Source organism: Pelmatolapia mariae, linkage group LG23 (assembly GCF_036321145.2).
Source record: "Pelmatolapia mariae isolate MD_Pm_ZW linkage group LG23, Pm_UMD_F_2, whole genome shotgun sequence".
Lineage (NCBI taxonomy): Eukaryota > Metazoa > Chordata > Actinopteri > Cichliformes > Cichlidae > Pelmatolapia > Pelmatolapia mariae.
The window spans coordinates 40675781-40694558 of record NC_086246.1 but is presented as its reverse complement, the minus strand read 5'-3'; the positions used below and the strand labels follow the sequence as shown (position 1 = coordinate 40694558).

Here is an 18778-nt window from a genome sequence, read left to right as displayed (position 1 = left end):
TTAATTAAATCCGCTGCTCACTGATCCCATTTCATTGTCCTCCGGCCCCTCGAACAGACCTCTCCATTCACCCCGAAATGGCTCTTTTATGGGACGGGCTTCGAGTCCTAAACAAACTGCAGGTCTCAGAGTGTGTGGGAGCTGAAATGAGTCCGGCATGCAGGAGCAGCAGGAGGCGGAGGATGAGGAGGGAGAACGCTGTGGAGGATCTTAACTCCTGAATCTGCTGAAATCAGCCACACATAACGAGTGGTTTTAATCCGTGCATGGAAAAAGGCTGACTTCCTATTACTGTTTGTGAGACATGTTTTCACATTTCCAACTATATTCCAACTTCCAACTATATTCTCCTCAATTCCTGCCATGTGACTGCTGTTTGAGAGCATATTAAACATGATCAGGCTTTCTAATGATGAGCTATCATTATCACAGATTTTCTACTCTCGGATCTGGATGATGTCATGAAAAACGGAATGGAAGCTCCACCCACCTCACAAGGTGGATGTGAGGTATTCTTGTGCTCAGAAGAATGGCTGCTTAAACGAGGGGGGAGGAGCTAAAACAGCTTGTTCAGCATAAGGTTGAACTGAGGGGCTGCACTGAGGTCCAGTATCAGACAAAGAGGAATTATTTTGAACTGTGAATCATGCAAAGCTAATATGAGCAGACAGAAGGGGTCAGTAAAGGGAATCTGAATAACTCCATGAAATATTAATATGGGCCAACAGCAGGTCACTGCACTCGTGCCAGACTCATGTGATCTGCTTACTAACGATCGATGATTCAGCGACTAATCCCAGCGTAATGCCAGCCCTGAGAACAACTCTGCCAGAACCACAACAGAACCAACAAAACCCACCTCAGAGCTCCATCTGTGGTTTGCTTCACTACTTTACTCGAACCCTCTGCTGACGTCTCTGCTGCCCGTGTTTCTGTAACATCACACTGACATCACGACGTGCTCACCTCACCTCAGTCGCACAAACTCAGGTGTATTTGGACATTCCTCAAACCACTGATAAACTCCTCCTAACAGCCAATCAGAGGACTACAGCTGGAATTAAGTTAAAGTCACTTATTTTCAGAGCGAGAGGATGTCATAGGGTTTCTCCACCTCTATCAGCTGGAAGTCTTTCTGCGACACGGAGTTAGAATATTTTCAGCTCAAAAATGCATAATCACCCACGTTCGAGAGGAAGGCGTCTGATTAAAGTCGTGACCAGCGGTACAGCAGCTACCTCTGATTAATCAGTAGTTAGTATCAATAGTTAGTAATTAGTTAAGGTTTGTAGTTAGAGCTTTGAGGCTGTTTGAGGGGCTCATTGGTGAAGCATTACAGCTGCACGGGTATCACGAAGCAGTCAGAAATAAATCCGAGTGTTGATGGAATTTTGCTCTAAACACTGTTTCATCTCCCAACAGGAGCCACGTCTATGACTCTGAGTCCATCAGTGTGGAGGCGAGGTTTGAGGATCCTTGGGTCTGTGCTGGTGTGTGGACAGCGTGGCAGCCAGCCTGGCCTCTGCAGGCCCGCAGGGCCACCGGGACACCTAATCTGCTTCATTAATGCTCCCAGTCGACCATCAGCGCCGAGCCGCCTCGGCCCTCTCTGGTTTCAGCCCGTCCCGTCCGAGGCCTCACTCACCTGCAGCTGTACCTGCTCGATCACTGAACTGCAGCGCAGGCGGTCACGCTGGAAACACAGCAGACACGGAGGCTTTAAAAGGACGATTCCACCACGTCCTGCATTCCCACTGATAACATCTGCTGCAACTAACAGCACAAAGTATATTTCATGACTGAATTTCAAAACAACAACATAAATATATTTATATAAACAGTTGAAGACCTGAGAGACTTAGCTCATAAATCCATAATAATTCTGATAATCATCATTAAACCCGCTTTCTACAGGATGTCCCAGAGTTGGAAAATGGGCTCTGAACGCAGTTTATAATTTAATCATGACCTCTTTATCTGCACAGTCTATCACAGAAACCCTCAGTTCGAGGCAGGAATGTAATCTCCTCCGGCTGATCTGTTAATGGCTGCAGGTTCGGCAGAGTAAAGCCCCTCCGACGTTTCCCACTGAAACCAGAACCAGCCCATTAGAGCTAGGCAAGCGCAGAGAATCGGGACGGGACATGGAAAAAATTAGGAACGTGCAGATGTGCGGCTGATTAGTGGAGAGCATGGATCCAGTTTGGAAAAGGAGATCTTCACCTTTTGCCGACCACACGGAGAGTCTGACTGACGCTGCCGGCTTCACCACCGTTAAAACGTATTCCACTGCGCTCCGAGGCCTCTGATGTTCCCAGCATGCAAATATCTGAACTCTACTACCTCACTGGGATCAGCATGCCGGGTTAAACCTTGCTTCTAAACCATCAGCATCAACATTTTAATAACATTCACAAAGATTATTGAAATCAACAGAGCTCAGTCCCGATCACACGCCGGGCAGACTGCCGCACAGCTGGCATCAATTCCTTTGATTAGTTCAGAATAAACGCGGCTGCTGCTGAGCGCAAAGACGGAGAGGCTGGAGAACACGGCAAGGAACCAAACGACTTTAAGAGCTCGGAAAGGAAGCAGAAAGAGTGCCGAACCACCAAAAACTGGAGCCTCCAAAGCCGGCGATGGAGCCAGGAGGATCTGAGAGCTCTGAAAGACTCTCTTTGTCTTTCCGACTCACCCTGACCTTTCTGAGCATGACTCAGAAACAGAAACAAAAAAAAACCTCACGCAGGATTTTAAGGCCCACCGAGACACACAAAGACCTTTTGGTGGAAACCGGGGCAGCTCTGTGGTGCCGAGCTCATCAACTCAGCATGTGTTCAACGCTGGAGAAAAACTGATGCTTGAACACGCAGCACCCTGCCAAAAAACACGTGAAAATACACAGACAAAACTACCGCCTACTGACCAATCAGGGCTCTGGAAAACAGGGTGACAATTTCTGAAGATCCCTCCAAGATCTGACAGGGAAGAGGTTTTTCCTGTATCGAGGCATCAATAAGAACTACAGATTTAATCCTCACCATTTTCCTGCTGAGTGAAAATCACTTCATTGTTCTGTATTTGCCAAAACAGCCAAAAATACAGTCTTAAAAACACAAGCCAGTTATTATATTATATAACTACAGCAAACTAAATACATATTATCTCTTATTATGATTATTCATATTCCATCATAATAATTTCATCAATAGTTTCATTTTTATTTAATTTTGAGTTTCTGTTTTCAGCTCGTTGAGTTCCAGTTCAGGTTTTATTGTTTGAAAATGTTCCTGAAACTTCGGAGACTTAATAAAAAATTGATTTTCGCTCATGTTTCTCGGTGGCGTGGTTGCTCTCTGAGGGCACCATGCTGCAGCTGGAAGAGTAAAACCACCATAAAAACCTCTGAAAGTGATTTAACGCACAGTTTATAACCACGGCTATGAGCTGTACCTGAATGCATCGTGTGGCCTTTTTCTTCCACCGCCCTGATGTCTGCCAATCACACAATAATGTCTTGGTTACAATGGCGAGCTCGCAGCGGAGCTTCAGAAGGATGTTCTGGGCTCTGACCTGCAGCTCGCTCAAACTTCAGTCTGTCCTCCAGCTCACAGTTCAGCTTCTGCCTGGTTCAGCCCCAGCCCCCCACCCGGCGTCTGTATGTGCAGAACATGCAGAGGGCCGCGTGGCCTCCCGCTCGCCCCCCCTGTGGCGGATTAAGCAGGGAGCCAGCTGTAGTGATGGGGGGGTTGGTGGGGGTGGACGTGCTGCCATCGGCCTCTCCAAGGTGACCCCCGGCAAAAGCTGGCATCACATCTGTAGACGGCACGGCCTGTCCTGACCGCCATCAGGCAGCACCAGGCTCCTCTGCGCCCCCGCTGCCCTCCACGCTGCCCGGCTGGCAGAGGAGGGGGAGGAGGAGGCTGGGGGAGGGCCTCCTGCTGCGCAGGAGGAGGAGGAGGGGGAGGATAAAGGAGGAGAGAAAACTCCGCTGTGATGTTTTTAACTTTCACCTCCTTTAATCTGCATGTGCAGCTACAAGAGGAGAGAGGTGAGGAGAGGCGAACCACCACCTCAGACTGTTTTATCCAATCAAAGCTCTCCATCGCACCTCCACCTGGCTGCACCACCCCATCACACCTCCACACTTTCCCTCGTTGACTCAACGCCGCCACAGGTCCACCTGACCCAGGCGGCTCTCAGGTACATTCGATTTTCAGCTGACCCTCAGAACACATACCTGAGCCAAGAAAAGCCCAGATTAGTCCCAAATCTATCTGCTGTGTGGGTTCTCTGAACATGACATCAGAACACCCTTAAACACATCCTCAGTGTCGAGAGAAAACTAATTCTGACTTCAGTTTTAGTTTAACGCTCAGACTGAAGCCAACATTTTTAAACTTTGCTCGTCTTCCTGGTGCCAGCTGGGTTCTCCTTCCATTTAAAGAGCTGTGATGCTCCATATGCTCAGATCTGTGTTCTCCTTAATGACCTGTAATGATGCATTTGTGCATGGCTGAGTTGCATGGAGCGTCAAGCAGTTTTAACCAACATGCCAACAGCTTTACCTTTTTCTTTAAGCCTTGAGAGTGTGCAGCAGATTTAAGACTCTGCAGAAAGTTTATAAATACTCTGACACTCCCCCCCCCCCACCCATCCCAAAGCACTCCTGGAGGTCCACAGACCCCCCGTTGAGCACCCTCAGACTAAAAGAAATGGAGAGGACATCCTCCCCTGTTAGTGGGTGTTTCATGTGTGAGAGCAGAGACGAGGTCTCCCACGATGCCCCCACCAGCTGTTCCTTCATGGGTCCCCCAGGGGCGGGGCGGGACAGTGAGGGGGGTGCGAGGTCGAGGCTCCCCCTGTTGGAGTCGTTGGCAAAACACGGCGACAGGCTGGGCGGGGTCAGCCAAGCGGACAGGTGTAAATAATGGGCTCCTACACACACACAGGCACCACTGAATCAACTTAATTAGGTGAGGGAGGTGTGTGTGTGCGTGTGTGTGTGTGTGCGTGCACTCTGATAAAGAGGTGATCATTTGGCGGTGGTGAACGAGTCCTTGGAGGAAGCTGCTGACAAACCCTCCTCAGGCCAGATTCAGACTGCGGAGAGTCTTTGCAGAGTCGATGATGTCAGGTGGTCGCATTGCCGCATCGTGCTCGTGCCGGTACGTCACGTGTTTAATGTCACCGGATCACGTGTCCCGGTGTTTCATATGTGGTCGACCTGACATGTAGTTACATTTCCAGAGGGGTGAAAGTCAGATCGTGAAATTTGGATGCTGTACATCTAAAATGTACGGCCCCGCGGGGACGCCTAAAATCACCCACCTGTCCTCGCAAATCACAGTTAAGTCTTTTTCTTCACCCTTGAAAGGAGCCGCGGGCATGACTCAAGTCAGGACAACACGGATCACATGACCCCGGAGTGCAGACACAGCTCCTCCTTTCTCTGAACTTCCTGTTTCATAGGGAGCACCAGAGATGGTGACTGGAATTTGTTGGCCAAGCCTCTTTGCCGTCCCAGAGGACCATGATCTTCACCGCCGCCATGTCATCCTGTGTCAGTAACACCCTCGCACCACAACCGTTAACTTCCTGCTTAGCTTCAGCGCGCCTTCTCTTCAGAGGACTTGTGTTCAGAAAAAAAAAATAGAAACAAGGATGTTTTCCTGACAGCTGATTGGTGGGAAACGCTGTCACCGCCATGCTTACTAGTCAAAGCTACTACAGCGGTCCCACCTATGGAACCAATTATGACTCTTCTTCCTCGAATCAAAGCTGTGAATCCCGTCAGAAACATCTCACTTCCTGTCTGTACCACCGACAGCAGCACGAGGGCTCATCGGCCGTCTGATGTAATGCAAACATCTGGCAGTTTCCACTAATCCCCTGCCGCTCACCATCATGGGCTAAGTGGCACTCTGATGTTATTTCCTGCAGGCGTTGTTTCATTTGTTTAATTGTTTCACCAATTGGATTGCTATTAAAGCATTAACAGGTTAAACTTTCTCACCACAGCGTCACGACCCGGCTGCTGAGGGGGCCAGGCGGGGGGGCATATGTGATTAAAGGACATTTGGTGGCATGCTGCAGCTGCTGCAAGCTTTGATAGGACATAATTAACTAGGACGAAGCCGATAATATTCAGTCACGTCTGAACAACCCGAGTTCATGATTACTGTGAACACACACACACTGCTGTGTCTCTGCCCAACTTTTCTTTTTACAGTAGAAGCTCAGACCCCTCCACCCCCTCCACCCGCTCAGGTGAGGCAGAAGATTTCATCCATCGCTCTTTTGTTTTCCACACTGATGCTTCTCTGAGTTTCAGCTTTCATCCTTTTGCAGAGCTCTTATTTTGGTTTTGTTAGCTCAGTTCTTCATTAACGTGAGCACAAACAGACTCGAAGCACTTAGAGATAGCAAACCTAGAAGGAGAGGTCAGAGGTCAAATGTGGGGTTAAATAAGGTACTTTCTACATGATGACAACACACAGTACACTAGTAGGAAGCCAGAGCAGCACGGCCAGCTCTGTCAGAGATCTCTGCTAATGCTCGCTGTTGTTGGCTTCCCCCTGAAATCTGAAGCTGAGTCACAAGAACGCAGCAGACTGAAATTAACAAGAATTATTCTTTAAAAAAAGAATAAAAACCTCCTCCGATCCTTTTTCTGCAGGAACAACAAACAGCCGGGTCCTGGATCAGCTCCAGATTTTTAATTTTCTTCACACAGAAGCAAAGTCTGAGAAATAAACAGACGCACAGGAGGGAAACACTAGCAGAGTAAAAACAGCCAAAGCGTGTGAATGCTTCCAGGCCGGAGTGTTGACGGCTGCGTGACAGAACAGGTGATATTTACCGAGAAAAAATGGCAAAAATCCATTTCTGCCAATCGAGCAAACGGCAAACAGCCTGAAGACTGACACCTCTGCTGGCAGCCGAACGCAGAGTGGCTGCAGACCAACACACACACATACACACACACAGCAGATGGTGTTTCTGGATTCTGTTTCCAATTTTTTCCTGTTGCAATCACAAAAGAGTGAAAACACAGACACACAAAGCAGCCACACTCTGTGTATGAAACACACACACACACATACACACAGATGAAACTGAGGCTTTAACACTCTGCTATTGGACTCACAGCTTAGCTCTGATTGGCCCTTTCTGAGCGCACAGAGCCTCAATAAGGCAGGGTTGAAAAAGGTACACACGCCGAGTTACTGAAAACCATCACCCAGAGAGGACAAGAGCCATAACCATGACCAGATCCCAGCAGAAAGCCTGCAGTGGGCCCCCACAGCCCCCATGACTGTACAGGTGTTCACCACAAATTCCTGCCATTCTAATGAATAAAGAGATAAAAGTTGGAGTGTTTGGGTTTTTTTTTGGCCTTTTTCAACTTTATTTGACAAATACAGTGAAGGCAGGACAGGAAAGCGGGGAAAGACATCCGGCAAGTCAACTGGAAAAAAGAAAGAAGGTATTCAAACACTTCAGACTGTCTGTAACTGCATGAGTCGGGACGACGTTCCACTGACCAATCAGAGCTCTGGTTGATCAGTGGGTGGTGGTTTTGTGTGCACCATGGTGATGTACCCCGCTAAGAAGTAAAACACCTTCACTAACAACACAAAAACCTGAAGCTACGTTCATATCCGCTATTGCAGTGACATCACAATAACCTGGGACGCTCAGAGACGCTCAGAAGCTGTCTGCAGTCTGAGCTGTCAGCGCGATGAGCTGATCGCTGACAAATGCTCCGTGGTGGAGACCAAACCCGGAGCGTAGAGAGAAGGAGTTCAGACTCTGTTAAAGGCGATATGGCAGTGTCCTGACTCGTTTCCCCGAGAGGCCAAAAATATCAGTTACTGAAGTGATTACAGCGAGAGAGCGGCTTATGTGGAGAGCAGCAGCGTTTTGATACCGAGCCCAAGCTGGCAGAGAGCCGCGGCTCCCAGCACACAGACAAAGCTCGCTTTGTTCAGCCGAGATCTTTCGGTTCAGAGACAGAGGGGAAGCCGGCGCTGCATTCATCCGCCGTGCAGCTCCTCTGTGCACGCACCTGACCTCCAGATAGACGACACACACAAACACACACACACACACACACGCACATACACACACACACAAACGACATTCGTGAGGTCACGCTTCATTCAGAGAGCAACTTTTATGGAGATGAATGCAGTAAAAAATACAACAAAAGAAAACAGTGACTAAAACCATGCAACGCTAGCTAAAATTTGTTTTTATATTTAATAACAATAATAATAATAACAATAAGTTGGCTATTCACACTATTCCTTCTTCTTTAAATGAAAAATTCGGCAACGTCTCGCTATTTCAATAAATCACAACATGCACTGTTCATATAATCACTCATGTTTATGTTGACACGCACACACGTGTGCTCCTAATCACATGATGAGACATGATAATAAAGACTCCAGAAAACTCTAACTAACAAAAGAATTTTATGTAAGAAAAACACAAACGAAGCTGCACTGAGTAATACAAACTTTGTTATTCTGAAACCCCACGTGACCAGTGAGGGGCGGAGCTTGTCAGCGTCCCCTCAGACTCTAACAGGAACAGAGTTTACAAAATGACCTTCAGTCAGACCTGAAAGCAGCGACTGAGACCAGAAACTTATCAGCACAAGGCTCATGTCCTCAGAGACGTCTTTAAACCACCGGAGGAGTCGCCCCCTCCTGGGTGAGGGAAAGAAGGTGGGTTTAAAGCTCTTCAGACTCACAGATTTGTGCTGTTTTAACACATTTTCTGTCTGAGAATAAAAAATAATTCTTAATAAAAAATAATATAAATAAAATAGTATTTTTTCTCTTTTTTTCACCATTTCTTTGTGGTTTTTAATGGTGAAAAACATATACCAGAAACTTGTTTGAGAGTTGAATATCATACCAGCAGGTAAAGGTACGAAGTATTCAGGGTGCAAACGAGCTCACATCCTCATCATCATCATCATCATCATCATCATCAACAACTGTCCCATTGTCTCTCCTCCCAGCAGGACGTCCAGCACTCATACAAAAACAAGCCCAAGAAGAAGCAGCTGTCTTGGCTGGTAGCCATGTTTCTCCAGGGAGGAACAGACAGGGAGCAGGAGGCAGAGGAGGAGGACAAAGAGGGGCTGAGGAAGAGGAAGGAGAGGAGGAAGAAGGGAGGCAAAGAGCTGGGAATGGAAAAGAGCAAGGAGAAGAAGAAGAGGAAGAACTGTGCAATGAAAAAGACACAAAAGGAGGAAAAAAGTGACGTCAAATCTGAGATATTTAAAGAAAACGTGACTGCGGTCATTCCTGTCAGAGGGGGCAGGTGTGCTCAGGTATGTGCTCTTTCTTTTAGCAAAGGTTTGGTCGCACATGAAGTACAAAGCTTCCGGGCTCACACACCTGTGTTTTCAGCTGCCAGCTTGGTGACAGTTTCCTGTCCTTTATTTCAGCAGCAATTATTCAGGAATCTGGGAAAAGTCGGAATCTGACTGAGGAAAAGATGTGTGGTTTCAGCATGGCGTGGTGGACGCACTTCTTTTTAACAAATGACCTGAATCCAGCTTGCCGTTCGCTCAGTATACATCGGTAAACCTAAGCATCCCTTTAAAATCAAAGAATCGGGTTTTTAAATGATTAATACAGCTCAAATCTCTTCCCACACCCACGGAGCCGTTAGAGTGCAGCCCGTAGCTGAAACTAAAATGAAATGAGAACATGTAAAAAGTAAAGTAAAGTTAATCTTTGAGCTTGATTCAATGCAATCAGACGATCACAGCAAAGAGCAGGACGACAACATTCAGCAGTTCAGAGCTAAATGTGGATTAAACCACCACAGAAAGTAGTTTTGAACAAACACTCATCAGTTGAGAGTGGAGATAATTACATGATGATCCGATTCAGACATTTTACATCATGGAACTGAATCAGATTCATTTGATTTTTCTAACTAAAAGTCATCAGCCTGAGTCAAGTTTTACGAGTTTCTTTGAAAATAAAATGAAAACTCATTTAGTCTTTCATCTCCACCCTCTGTGCACCTAATCTGATCTGGAGTCAGCAGCTCTCGGGCTCTGGACCGACTCCAGGCCGGTACGTCTGTTCTCAGAGCTCCATCGAGAACCCTGCCAGAAACTAGCAGCAGGAAAAACCCGCCAAACAGATCCTCGCCGCTCAGGAGTCACCTGCTCGCTGTCCGCTCAGGTCAAAGTTCAGACACCAGTTTAAGGAGCGGTCAGGTGTTTCAGAGCCGAAGGTGAGAGGACGATATCAGACTCATCTTAACGCTGACATAAGGCTGCATGTCTCACTCTCCAAATACTTCTGCTCAAGCGGTGCAGATCTGGTCAGTAGTTTTCCTTCTGTGAGCAACAGAAATGCAGCATGTTCCTTTAAGGCCGCCCCGGGCTCAGCTTTCCTCACTAAGACGGGTAAAACAAGAGCGGATATTAGAGCCCCGAGCCGCCGCCGACCTCTCCCTGGACACAGAGCAGGAGGAGAAGCTGCAGAGAGGTACTGGAATCACAGCTCACAGATAAACTCAAACTCCACAGAGTCTGAGAACGAATACAACTGACAGAACAGCAACGGCTTCACTTCATCGTGTTTCAAAAAACAACAGAGACATTAACATTAGGAAAGGAAGATCATTAAAAATAAAGAAAATTAAACAGAGAAACAAAGAGTGAAGGAAACACAGTGAGAATAAAGGAATAAAGCAAAAGGAAATCTGAAGATACAAGAACACGAGAAAGAGAACAGAAAAGGGAATGAAGAGCAAAGAAAGAAAAGATGATGTGAAGAAAAAAGAAAGATAAATACTTGAGGAAAAAAAAGAAGAAGCGAAGCTCTAAAGAAGATAGGGAAAGAAAAAAGTGAACAAAGACAGAAACGATGGAGCGTGAGAAATAAAACAGAAGCAAACCAAAAAGAAAAAGGAAGAAAATAGGACATGGAGAAAAGTAATGATGATGAAAAATGCAAGGTAAGAAAACAGAGAGGAAGGAAGGACAGAAGGGAAGGAAAGAAGGGATGATGGGGGAGAGGAAAGGAGAGGTGAAAGGCGAGCAGAGGAGTGAGTCACGTTCGACAGCCTGAGACTCGCCGGGAGCTCGAGGACTCGACGTGTCCTCACACTTTCCACACCGCGGGACAACCACGGGGAGGGCGAGAGAGGGCCAGGACGAATGCACAGAGAGAGAGAGGGAGAGAGAGGCGTGGGCGAGCGAGCACGCCGCGTTCAGGAAGTTCAAGCAGACAATCCTAATCCTCCAATTTCCTCCCCTCTAATCATCTCTGCCTGCTCATGGCCGCCTCCAAATTGGAAACATCTTCTGCTCAATATGACACTCGCTGTGTAACACACACACACTCTCTCTCTCACACACACACACACACACACACACACACACACACACACACACACACACACACACACACACACACAGACCACGTGACCCTGCCGGGCCATCTCTGCATGAACTCTGTGCTGAAAAGGTAAAATTAGTGTGAAAAAATGAGTCATTTCCATCAGTTGATCAAGCACAAGGTCGCGGCGCTTTTAAAGGAACAGTCCGCGCTCTTTAAGTTGCCGTCTGTTTGGGAAACCACCTGAATCCATCAGCGCACCTTTCCTACACACACACTGATTCGAGTTTTCACGGAGGAAGAAAAGTTAAAGAGCAGTCCTCCCAGCCTAAAAATTACCTCCAAGCGTGGAGCAAAGTCTCTTTTTTTCAGACACCAAATCATCTACCCAAAAAATCCTAAATCCGAGTCCAAACTGAGTGCAAGCTCCACCTCAGGGAGCCCGGCCAATCACGAGATGTCACTGGCGGAGGTAAAGGTGGTACTCTCCAGGTTCTTTCTCAACATACTGAACACCAAAAACTCATCCTCTCATCAGTCTGATTTTACTAAGAGCCCGAGCTCCAAAGAGAAAAGGCACGTTAAATAACGAGAGCCCTCTGGGTCAAAGGTCAACAATTATCATGATCGGGCCACTGAATGGCAGAGAGGAGGTGGCCATTTAGGAGCAGCAAGTGGCAAAAACCTGGATTTAGATTGGTCCACAGCTCCCAGCTGATACAGTCCTGTATCTCTAGACCAGGGGTGTCAAACATAAGGCCAGAGGGCTCCAATCCAGCCTTCTGGACCATGTTGGAAAAGAGGGCATAAATTGTGACTTTTAACTGTGGTTTACAGATTTTCCTGCTCCTCCATGGACATACTACACCAAAGTAGGTAAGAAATAAATAAATAAAAGACAGACAATTTCACCATCTACTATAAAATGTTGGTTTGTTTTTTTTACAATGACTCTGCAGAAGAAAAGAAAAAAGAGATTTTCTATTAAATGTAAATAACAGCAGGGTGGTGGATTACTGAATCAAGTCAAGCACATCTGTAGATTTAAAAAACCGTGAAGCTGATTTTTACACTGAAAACAAGAAGCATACTCGTTCGTCGCTCACATACTGAGCAACCACAAAACTAACAAGTTAAAGCCTTCTGCTTATTTTAAAGTGATCAGTGTTCATTTGTAGATCAAACCCACAGTGGTCTCAGTGCACGTTACTGGGCCCAGCTCAGGAAGACCTTCGCCCTCCTGCTCGGTCTGCAGCTACAGTCAGAGCGCCCTGGTTTCAGGACCGTCTCTAAAGTTTTGGCGTGCTGTCTATGCTCTGCTGCTTCCTGCACTGCGTTTCTGCTCGCTGAGCTCATCGCTGAGGCCCGGTCCTCCTCTCAGACTCTGGCTAATGAACGCGACCTCACACGGACCACAAACACAGCGCTGAGGCGCCACCGGCCCGCTCCAAGTCACCGCTTCACAGAGCCGAGCATCGCCTCACTCAACCTCTGACCCCGAACACACTGCCAACCGCTAACGGACACGGTTCAGTAATCAGAGCCATCAAACAGCCAGCATGTTCACCTGGAACACACACACCTTTCTACTGCTCATTAATTCTTACACAATAGCTTGATTACTGTGGTTGATATTAATTAGCTTTAACAATTATTCAGCTTTTTAAAGACGACAACAGAGTGCGTCCTGAGTGGCGTTCAGGTGCTCAGGTTAATAATAACAGCCAGACGACGACGCCATGTCATCTTCACCGTGCTGTAAGAACACAGTCAGAGCCGCTCATGGACTTCAGAAGGCCCCGCCTTCTCCCAATACACCTGGAAGCAACTCCTTCTGATTCTTTACACGCCTACATCACCACATATCCACTGTGTTGCTCTTCCACGCGCACAGCTGGTACTTCCCGTTCGTCTCCCTCAGCATCATGCTGTAAGCCCCGCCCCCTACAGCTCATCTATGATTTGTGATGTTTGGACTGTAGAAATAAATTTGTCAGAACCAATAAAATCATCAATCAGCTGTAGTTATTAATGAGTCCTTAATGATCAATAATTTACTCTGTTCCATATTTAGCTTCTTTAACTGTGTAGGATGAAGTTACACAATCGGGCCGCTGTGACATCATCATCATCACGTCCATGCAGACCTGCTCGGTTCACGCTGAGGTGTTCATAAACAGGTTTGTCACTGTGATTTAAAATGTCTCTCCGAACCTGAACGCACCCTCACTGGGTGGACAAAGTAACATAAACACAAACACACCATAAACCAGACTCTCCAAAATGACCGAACAGCTGACCCGAATCTTTTTTACCTGGCTGATCTTTTTTTTTTTTCATTTGAGAAATTCTCTGCTGAAAGGTTTTAAAAGTTTTTATTTGCTGGTTTCTCAGTAAACTCGTCATCATTTCATCTAACTCAGAGAATAGTATCAATAAATCACATTTTGTTGATTTATAGAGCCGCGGCACAGATTACACTCTAAGTATTGACTAACAGAAAATATTGATACCAACACCAATCATTATTCCCACGTTGGAGTGGCCATTAAATGAATTATTATCTGCTGTTACTAATACTGACAGTCATGAGGGTGTTCAGTGTGTTTGGAGGCAGTGCAAGGAGCTGGATGAAAAGTATTACACACAGCTGGCTGTTATTAATTTAATTTTGTGCCTGTCCAAAAACATAATTTCTACATATTCACAGACTCAGCACCCTGAAGGATGAATCTGTATATTACACAGTGACCCATCAGGCTCAGCTCACAGGTCTCTGACACATCAAACTCACGCACGGGACTGAAATACTCCAGTTTTTCTCTGTGACAGTAAACGCTTCTTTGACGCTTTCAGACGGGAAGCACATTGTGATTGAACTCTTTTCATATGCAGAGAATTCAAATTTTCTTTGAATGTCTAAAGACTCGCGCTCGCACACGCCAACACTTGCATGATTTATATTTAAACATTTCACTCAGATTCACTCGTGTTATCGAGAAAGGTTCAGCTGACAGGACATCGTAATGGTTTTCTAATGTTTTATGGTTTCATTAAATGATAAAGATTTAATTAATGATAACGATTTTCTAATAAACGATCGACATGTTCGCTCTGCTGCAGGTATCTCAGAGACAAACACGAGCTGAACCTCGGTGTCGGACGCACGGCGGCGACACTGAGACTGATCACGCCTTCATGAAACCATCAAACGGGTCTCAGAGCCCGGCCCAATCAGCTCGCAAAGTTGAAGTAAACAAGTGCAAAGGACAGCAGACAGTGAGACACATGCGATCCACCGCCATCCCACTGACCAATCACACACTTTACAGACACAGGTTCAAAGAGCTGCCTCACAACTGAAGGCAACACCCGCAAACTGCCCCGGTGCCACCATCAATGTGTGTGTGTGTGTGTTTGTCTGTGAGTGTGTGTCTGTATGTGCGCGCGAGTTTCTCTGTGTGTATGTGTGTGCGTGTGAGTGTCTGTGAGTGTGTGTCTGTGTGGGTGTATCTGTGTGTGTGTGTGTGTGTGCGTGAGTGTGTTTCTGTGTGTGTACGAGTGTCTCTGTGTGTGTCTGTGTGAGTGTGTGTCTGTGTGCGTGTGTAGAGTTCCTGAGGGTTATAAACTCAGATCACTTGGTTTTTGTGCTTTGTCAGTCACTGAAGCTGAAACTGATGGAGGTGCAGACCGATGAGGCCGTACTGTGCTCTGTCTGCAGCACACAGCTACTGTTCCTCCTGAGCCTCCAACATCCAGCATGTGTTCTGATCAGGTACTTCAAATTATAAACCGCCTGCGGCTGAATCGCCACCAGTGCTTACTCCAACATTCTGCTTTTAAGATGAGCATAAAGCAGCTTTTGAAAAAGGGACTTAATATTTTCATTTGTGTCTTTGAAGACTTATTTATTGCTGCGATGAGCGAGAGAGAACAATCTGAAGAGATCGGAATATTCTAGGAGCTCAGCGTTAGTGGTGTTTACACCTGCCTCCTCCTCAGCTTTCTAACACGTTTAAAAATAATTTTCAAATTCATGAATTTCACAGTTTTTAAAGCATCTGCAGAAACTCTAATAATAATAATAATAACGTTCCACATGTTCCACATGTTCCACATGTTCCACATGCACCATGTTTACAAACATGTTTATAAACATACACAACAACATCCTGAAAACAGAGTTGCTTATTTATTTGTGATGCTAAACGTCGCTTGTAGTGCTGTTAACCCCTGCAGAGAACACACACACACAAACTCTCTTGTCTTTATTGTGTATGAAAGTCAGATGTTCTTCTTCTGCAGTAGTTTAAACTGAAGCGCAGCCTGTTTGTTCTGCATGGTTTTGAGTTTATAATTTGAATACATTTTCTGTCTCTTCTGAGAAAAACTCCCTGATATTATTTTTTTTGCTCATGCTCTCCGCCTTCATCCTACTCTCACTGTAAATGTGACTATTAATGAAGGCGACGTGTTCACGGCTGCAGACGCCGCACAGCAATAAATACAAGCTGGCAACAATTCAGCTTCACTTCTCCAGCGTTTAACTGTAACGTGCAGCGAAGACGAAGAAGGCCGAAGAAAGGCTCACAAAAAACCCGACTCCACAAGAGGAAGCAGGAATTCAGAACATTTTTACAGCTTTAAAAACAAAATATCCTGAATCTGAAAGAGTCATTAACGATATTAAATCACCAAACAGCAGATTATAAAAATATTTAAATGAGATTAAAACCTAAAATCCATTAAAGCACTAAAGGAAAACTGGTGCGCTGGCCTGAAATCATCTGGAATAATCACAGCTGCTTTCTGAAAATGGGAGCAGATAATCCTCTTTGTGCTTTCAGCCAGTTTAACCTTTCCTGCTGCTTCACAGATTTAAGTCCCACTAATTACCCGCTATGATCATTTAGGACGCTGCTGCGGTGATACCTCATTAGAAAACTCTCAACTGCTGAGTTTTTAATGCAGTCACTGTAAACGTGTCTGTTATCTCCCCACGAACTGTCAGATTTTTCACGCAGAGCGAAAACTTCAAATCATTATTCATTTGAATTTACTGCAAAAGTCCAGTAGAAAAACCCAGAAAATACCTGTGCCGTTCATTTAAATCATTTTGAGGAAAAAGGAAAATATTTCAGGTTTTACATCCCAAAAAACGTAATTTTTGTGCATTATTATTGCCTAAAATCACTGTGAACGTCCAGCATTGGCCTTATTTTAATTTATTTTCAGTTTTTTATATTTACATTGAATTGTGAGGTTTAAAATCATTTTAATAAAGAAATAAAAATTAAAAGTAGAGTCCAATCAGGATTTTACATTTATATTCCAAATGTATTTTTAAATAAATGTTATAAATAAAGTACAAATGTGTTGAATTTAACATCCTTGATTTAAATAAAATTATTTAAATCAAGTAAAGCGACAGGAAATTTTTCCTTTAATAAGAAACGTTTAAGGACAAACAGACGTTTCTATCTTGTGCTGAGCGCGTGCCATACATTTATTTTAATACATACACTTCATTAAAACGGGAAATAAATTATTTTTTATTTTTCCTGCTTCAAACTAAATTCAAATGATTATTTTAATAGAAACTCTTCACCTAAACTCTCTCTCCTTGGACCGGGAGCTGGCGGCGGCAGCGGACGGCACAGTGTGACCGGAGGAATGCAGAGTTCTCGGAGCTGTTCGGCAGCATGAAGCCGCCGTTGTGTCTCCGCGCTCAGGCTGGAGGAGCGGGAGCTGCAGGTGCCTCCGGCCCCGGAGCTTCTGAAGCTCCGCGGGACCACGGCGGGTCCACCGACCCTTACGCGTCATCACAGAGCAGCCGACCGGGGCCGGAGCCCAGCTCGTCCCGGGACATCACGGAGAGGGAGGGGGAGGCGGGAGTGTCCGCTCCGTAAGTACCGGCAGGAGCGCGCGGACACGGACGCGGAGCCACTTTATGCGCGCTTTGACAAGTTTGCGCTTCTGAATGGAGAGAAGCTCCGACACCGCGGGAGGAGCAGAGAGGAGCAGAGAGAGGAGCAGAGGGGAGCGGGGGTGTTTGGCGGGAGGAAAAGAAAAAGAGAAGAAGGAGGAGAGCAGCTCGTGCCAACTCACCATCCACCACGTCCTGGCTGAGATGTCGTAGCACAGCTGCCATTTGATGGATCCTTCCGAGCTTTTCCCCGCCATCACGCTGTCCGCGAGCCTCATCTGAGAGCGCGCTCACCGGACATGAGACACCTCACCGAGAAAACATTTGCTCTGGCATGTTGGGCAACATGTAGCCGCAGCACATGGAATCATGGGAAAAAAAGCGCCCTGACAATGAACCAATCTCCTGCAGACCCCGTGGCAAGGTGAGCGGCAGTCATCTGCTGCGAGGAAAACACACCCCTTACACACACACACACACACACCCTACACACACAAACTCACTGCACAAACAGACACACACACTCACTGCATATACACACGCACACACCCTATAGGCACACAACACACACTCACACGCGCGCGCGTTCGAGCGCTGGAATGACGAGCCTTTTTACGCATCGTCGCGCGCCTCGGGTCGCTTCTCCCTTTCTTCCTCCTCCGGTTTAATTAGGGCTTCTTCATCATCATCATCAGAAGCAGAGGAAGAGGAGGCGAGCTGAACTCTGCAAACTTCTTCTTCGTGGTCACTTTAAAGGCAGGTAAGGGGGAGGCAGGGAGGGTGCACATGGAACTGTTTATCATGCTTTTTTTTGTTTTCATCCTCTGTGAGCCCTCCACCTCCTCTTCCTCCACCTCCTCCTCCTGCAGCCGAGCCTCGTGTGTTTTGGCATAAATACCTCCAGACCGAGGGGCCGTGCGCAAGTGGACCCTGGACAGAGCGCACCTCTCCCGGCCGAAGCTTCATCATCCCGAGCTCCATCAGTAAGTCTGCTCCACCTTCATGCACCTCACCTGTAGGAAGGAGACAGCAGGAGGCTCAAGCTGAGGCTCAGCCTCACTCCAAGCCTAAAAATTAACAGACAGAGAGGGTTTAAACTTAAACTTGAGACTAAAATCAGCTTGACTGGTTTTTATGTTTATTATTGATGTAAAAATACAAATTTCAGCAGACAGACAGACGCTGCTTTAGTCTTTAATTAAACTTTCATATTTTTATTTAGGAGGCTACAGCTATTAATAAAGGAGCTGCTTTCATATTTCATATATTTTCAGATGAGACAGGAATCACTGTAAATTATGATTTATTTTTTATTTCAGTCTAAGCCAAATTTATTCTGATTTATTTTAGTGTGAGCGTAAAACAGATCTGAACAACAATCTGACAGGACAGTTTATGTCATAGCCACGTTTTACACCATACCTAAACTCAAAGAGTAGAATTAAATTATTTTTATAGCACTGTATAT

The 18778-nt window shown here is 46.1% G+C and overlaps 1 protein-coding gene across 5 annotated transcripts in view; it reads right to left on the bottom strand.

Annotated features, from left to right (window-relative positions):
• nfia (nuclear factor I/A) overlaps positions 1–17687 on the bottom strand; it is a 149336-nt gene extending 131649 nt beyond the window's left edge. For all 5 annotated transcript variants that reach the window (XM_063465958.1, XM_063465959.1, XM_063465963.1 and 2 more), the window contains exon 1: positions 17493–17687. In XM_063465958.1, coding sequence (XP_063322028.1) covers positions 17493–17588 — 96 coding nt within the window. In that variant the 5' untranslated portion in view covers positions 17589–17687. The remainder of the gene's footprint in view (positions 1–17492) is intronic.
• Between the last annotated feature and the right edge of the window lie 1091 nt (positions 17688–18778).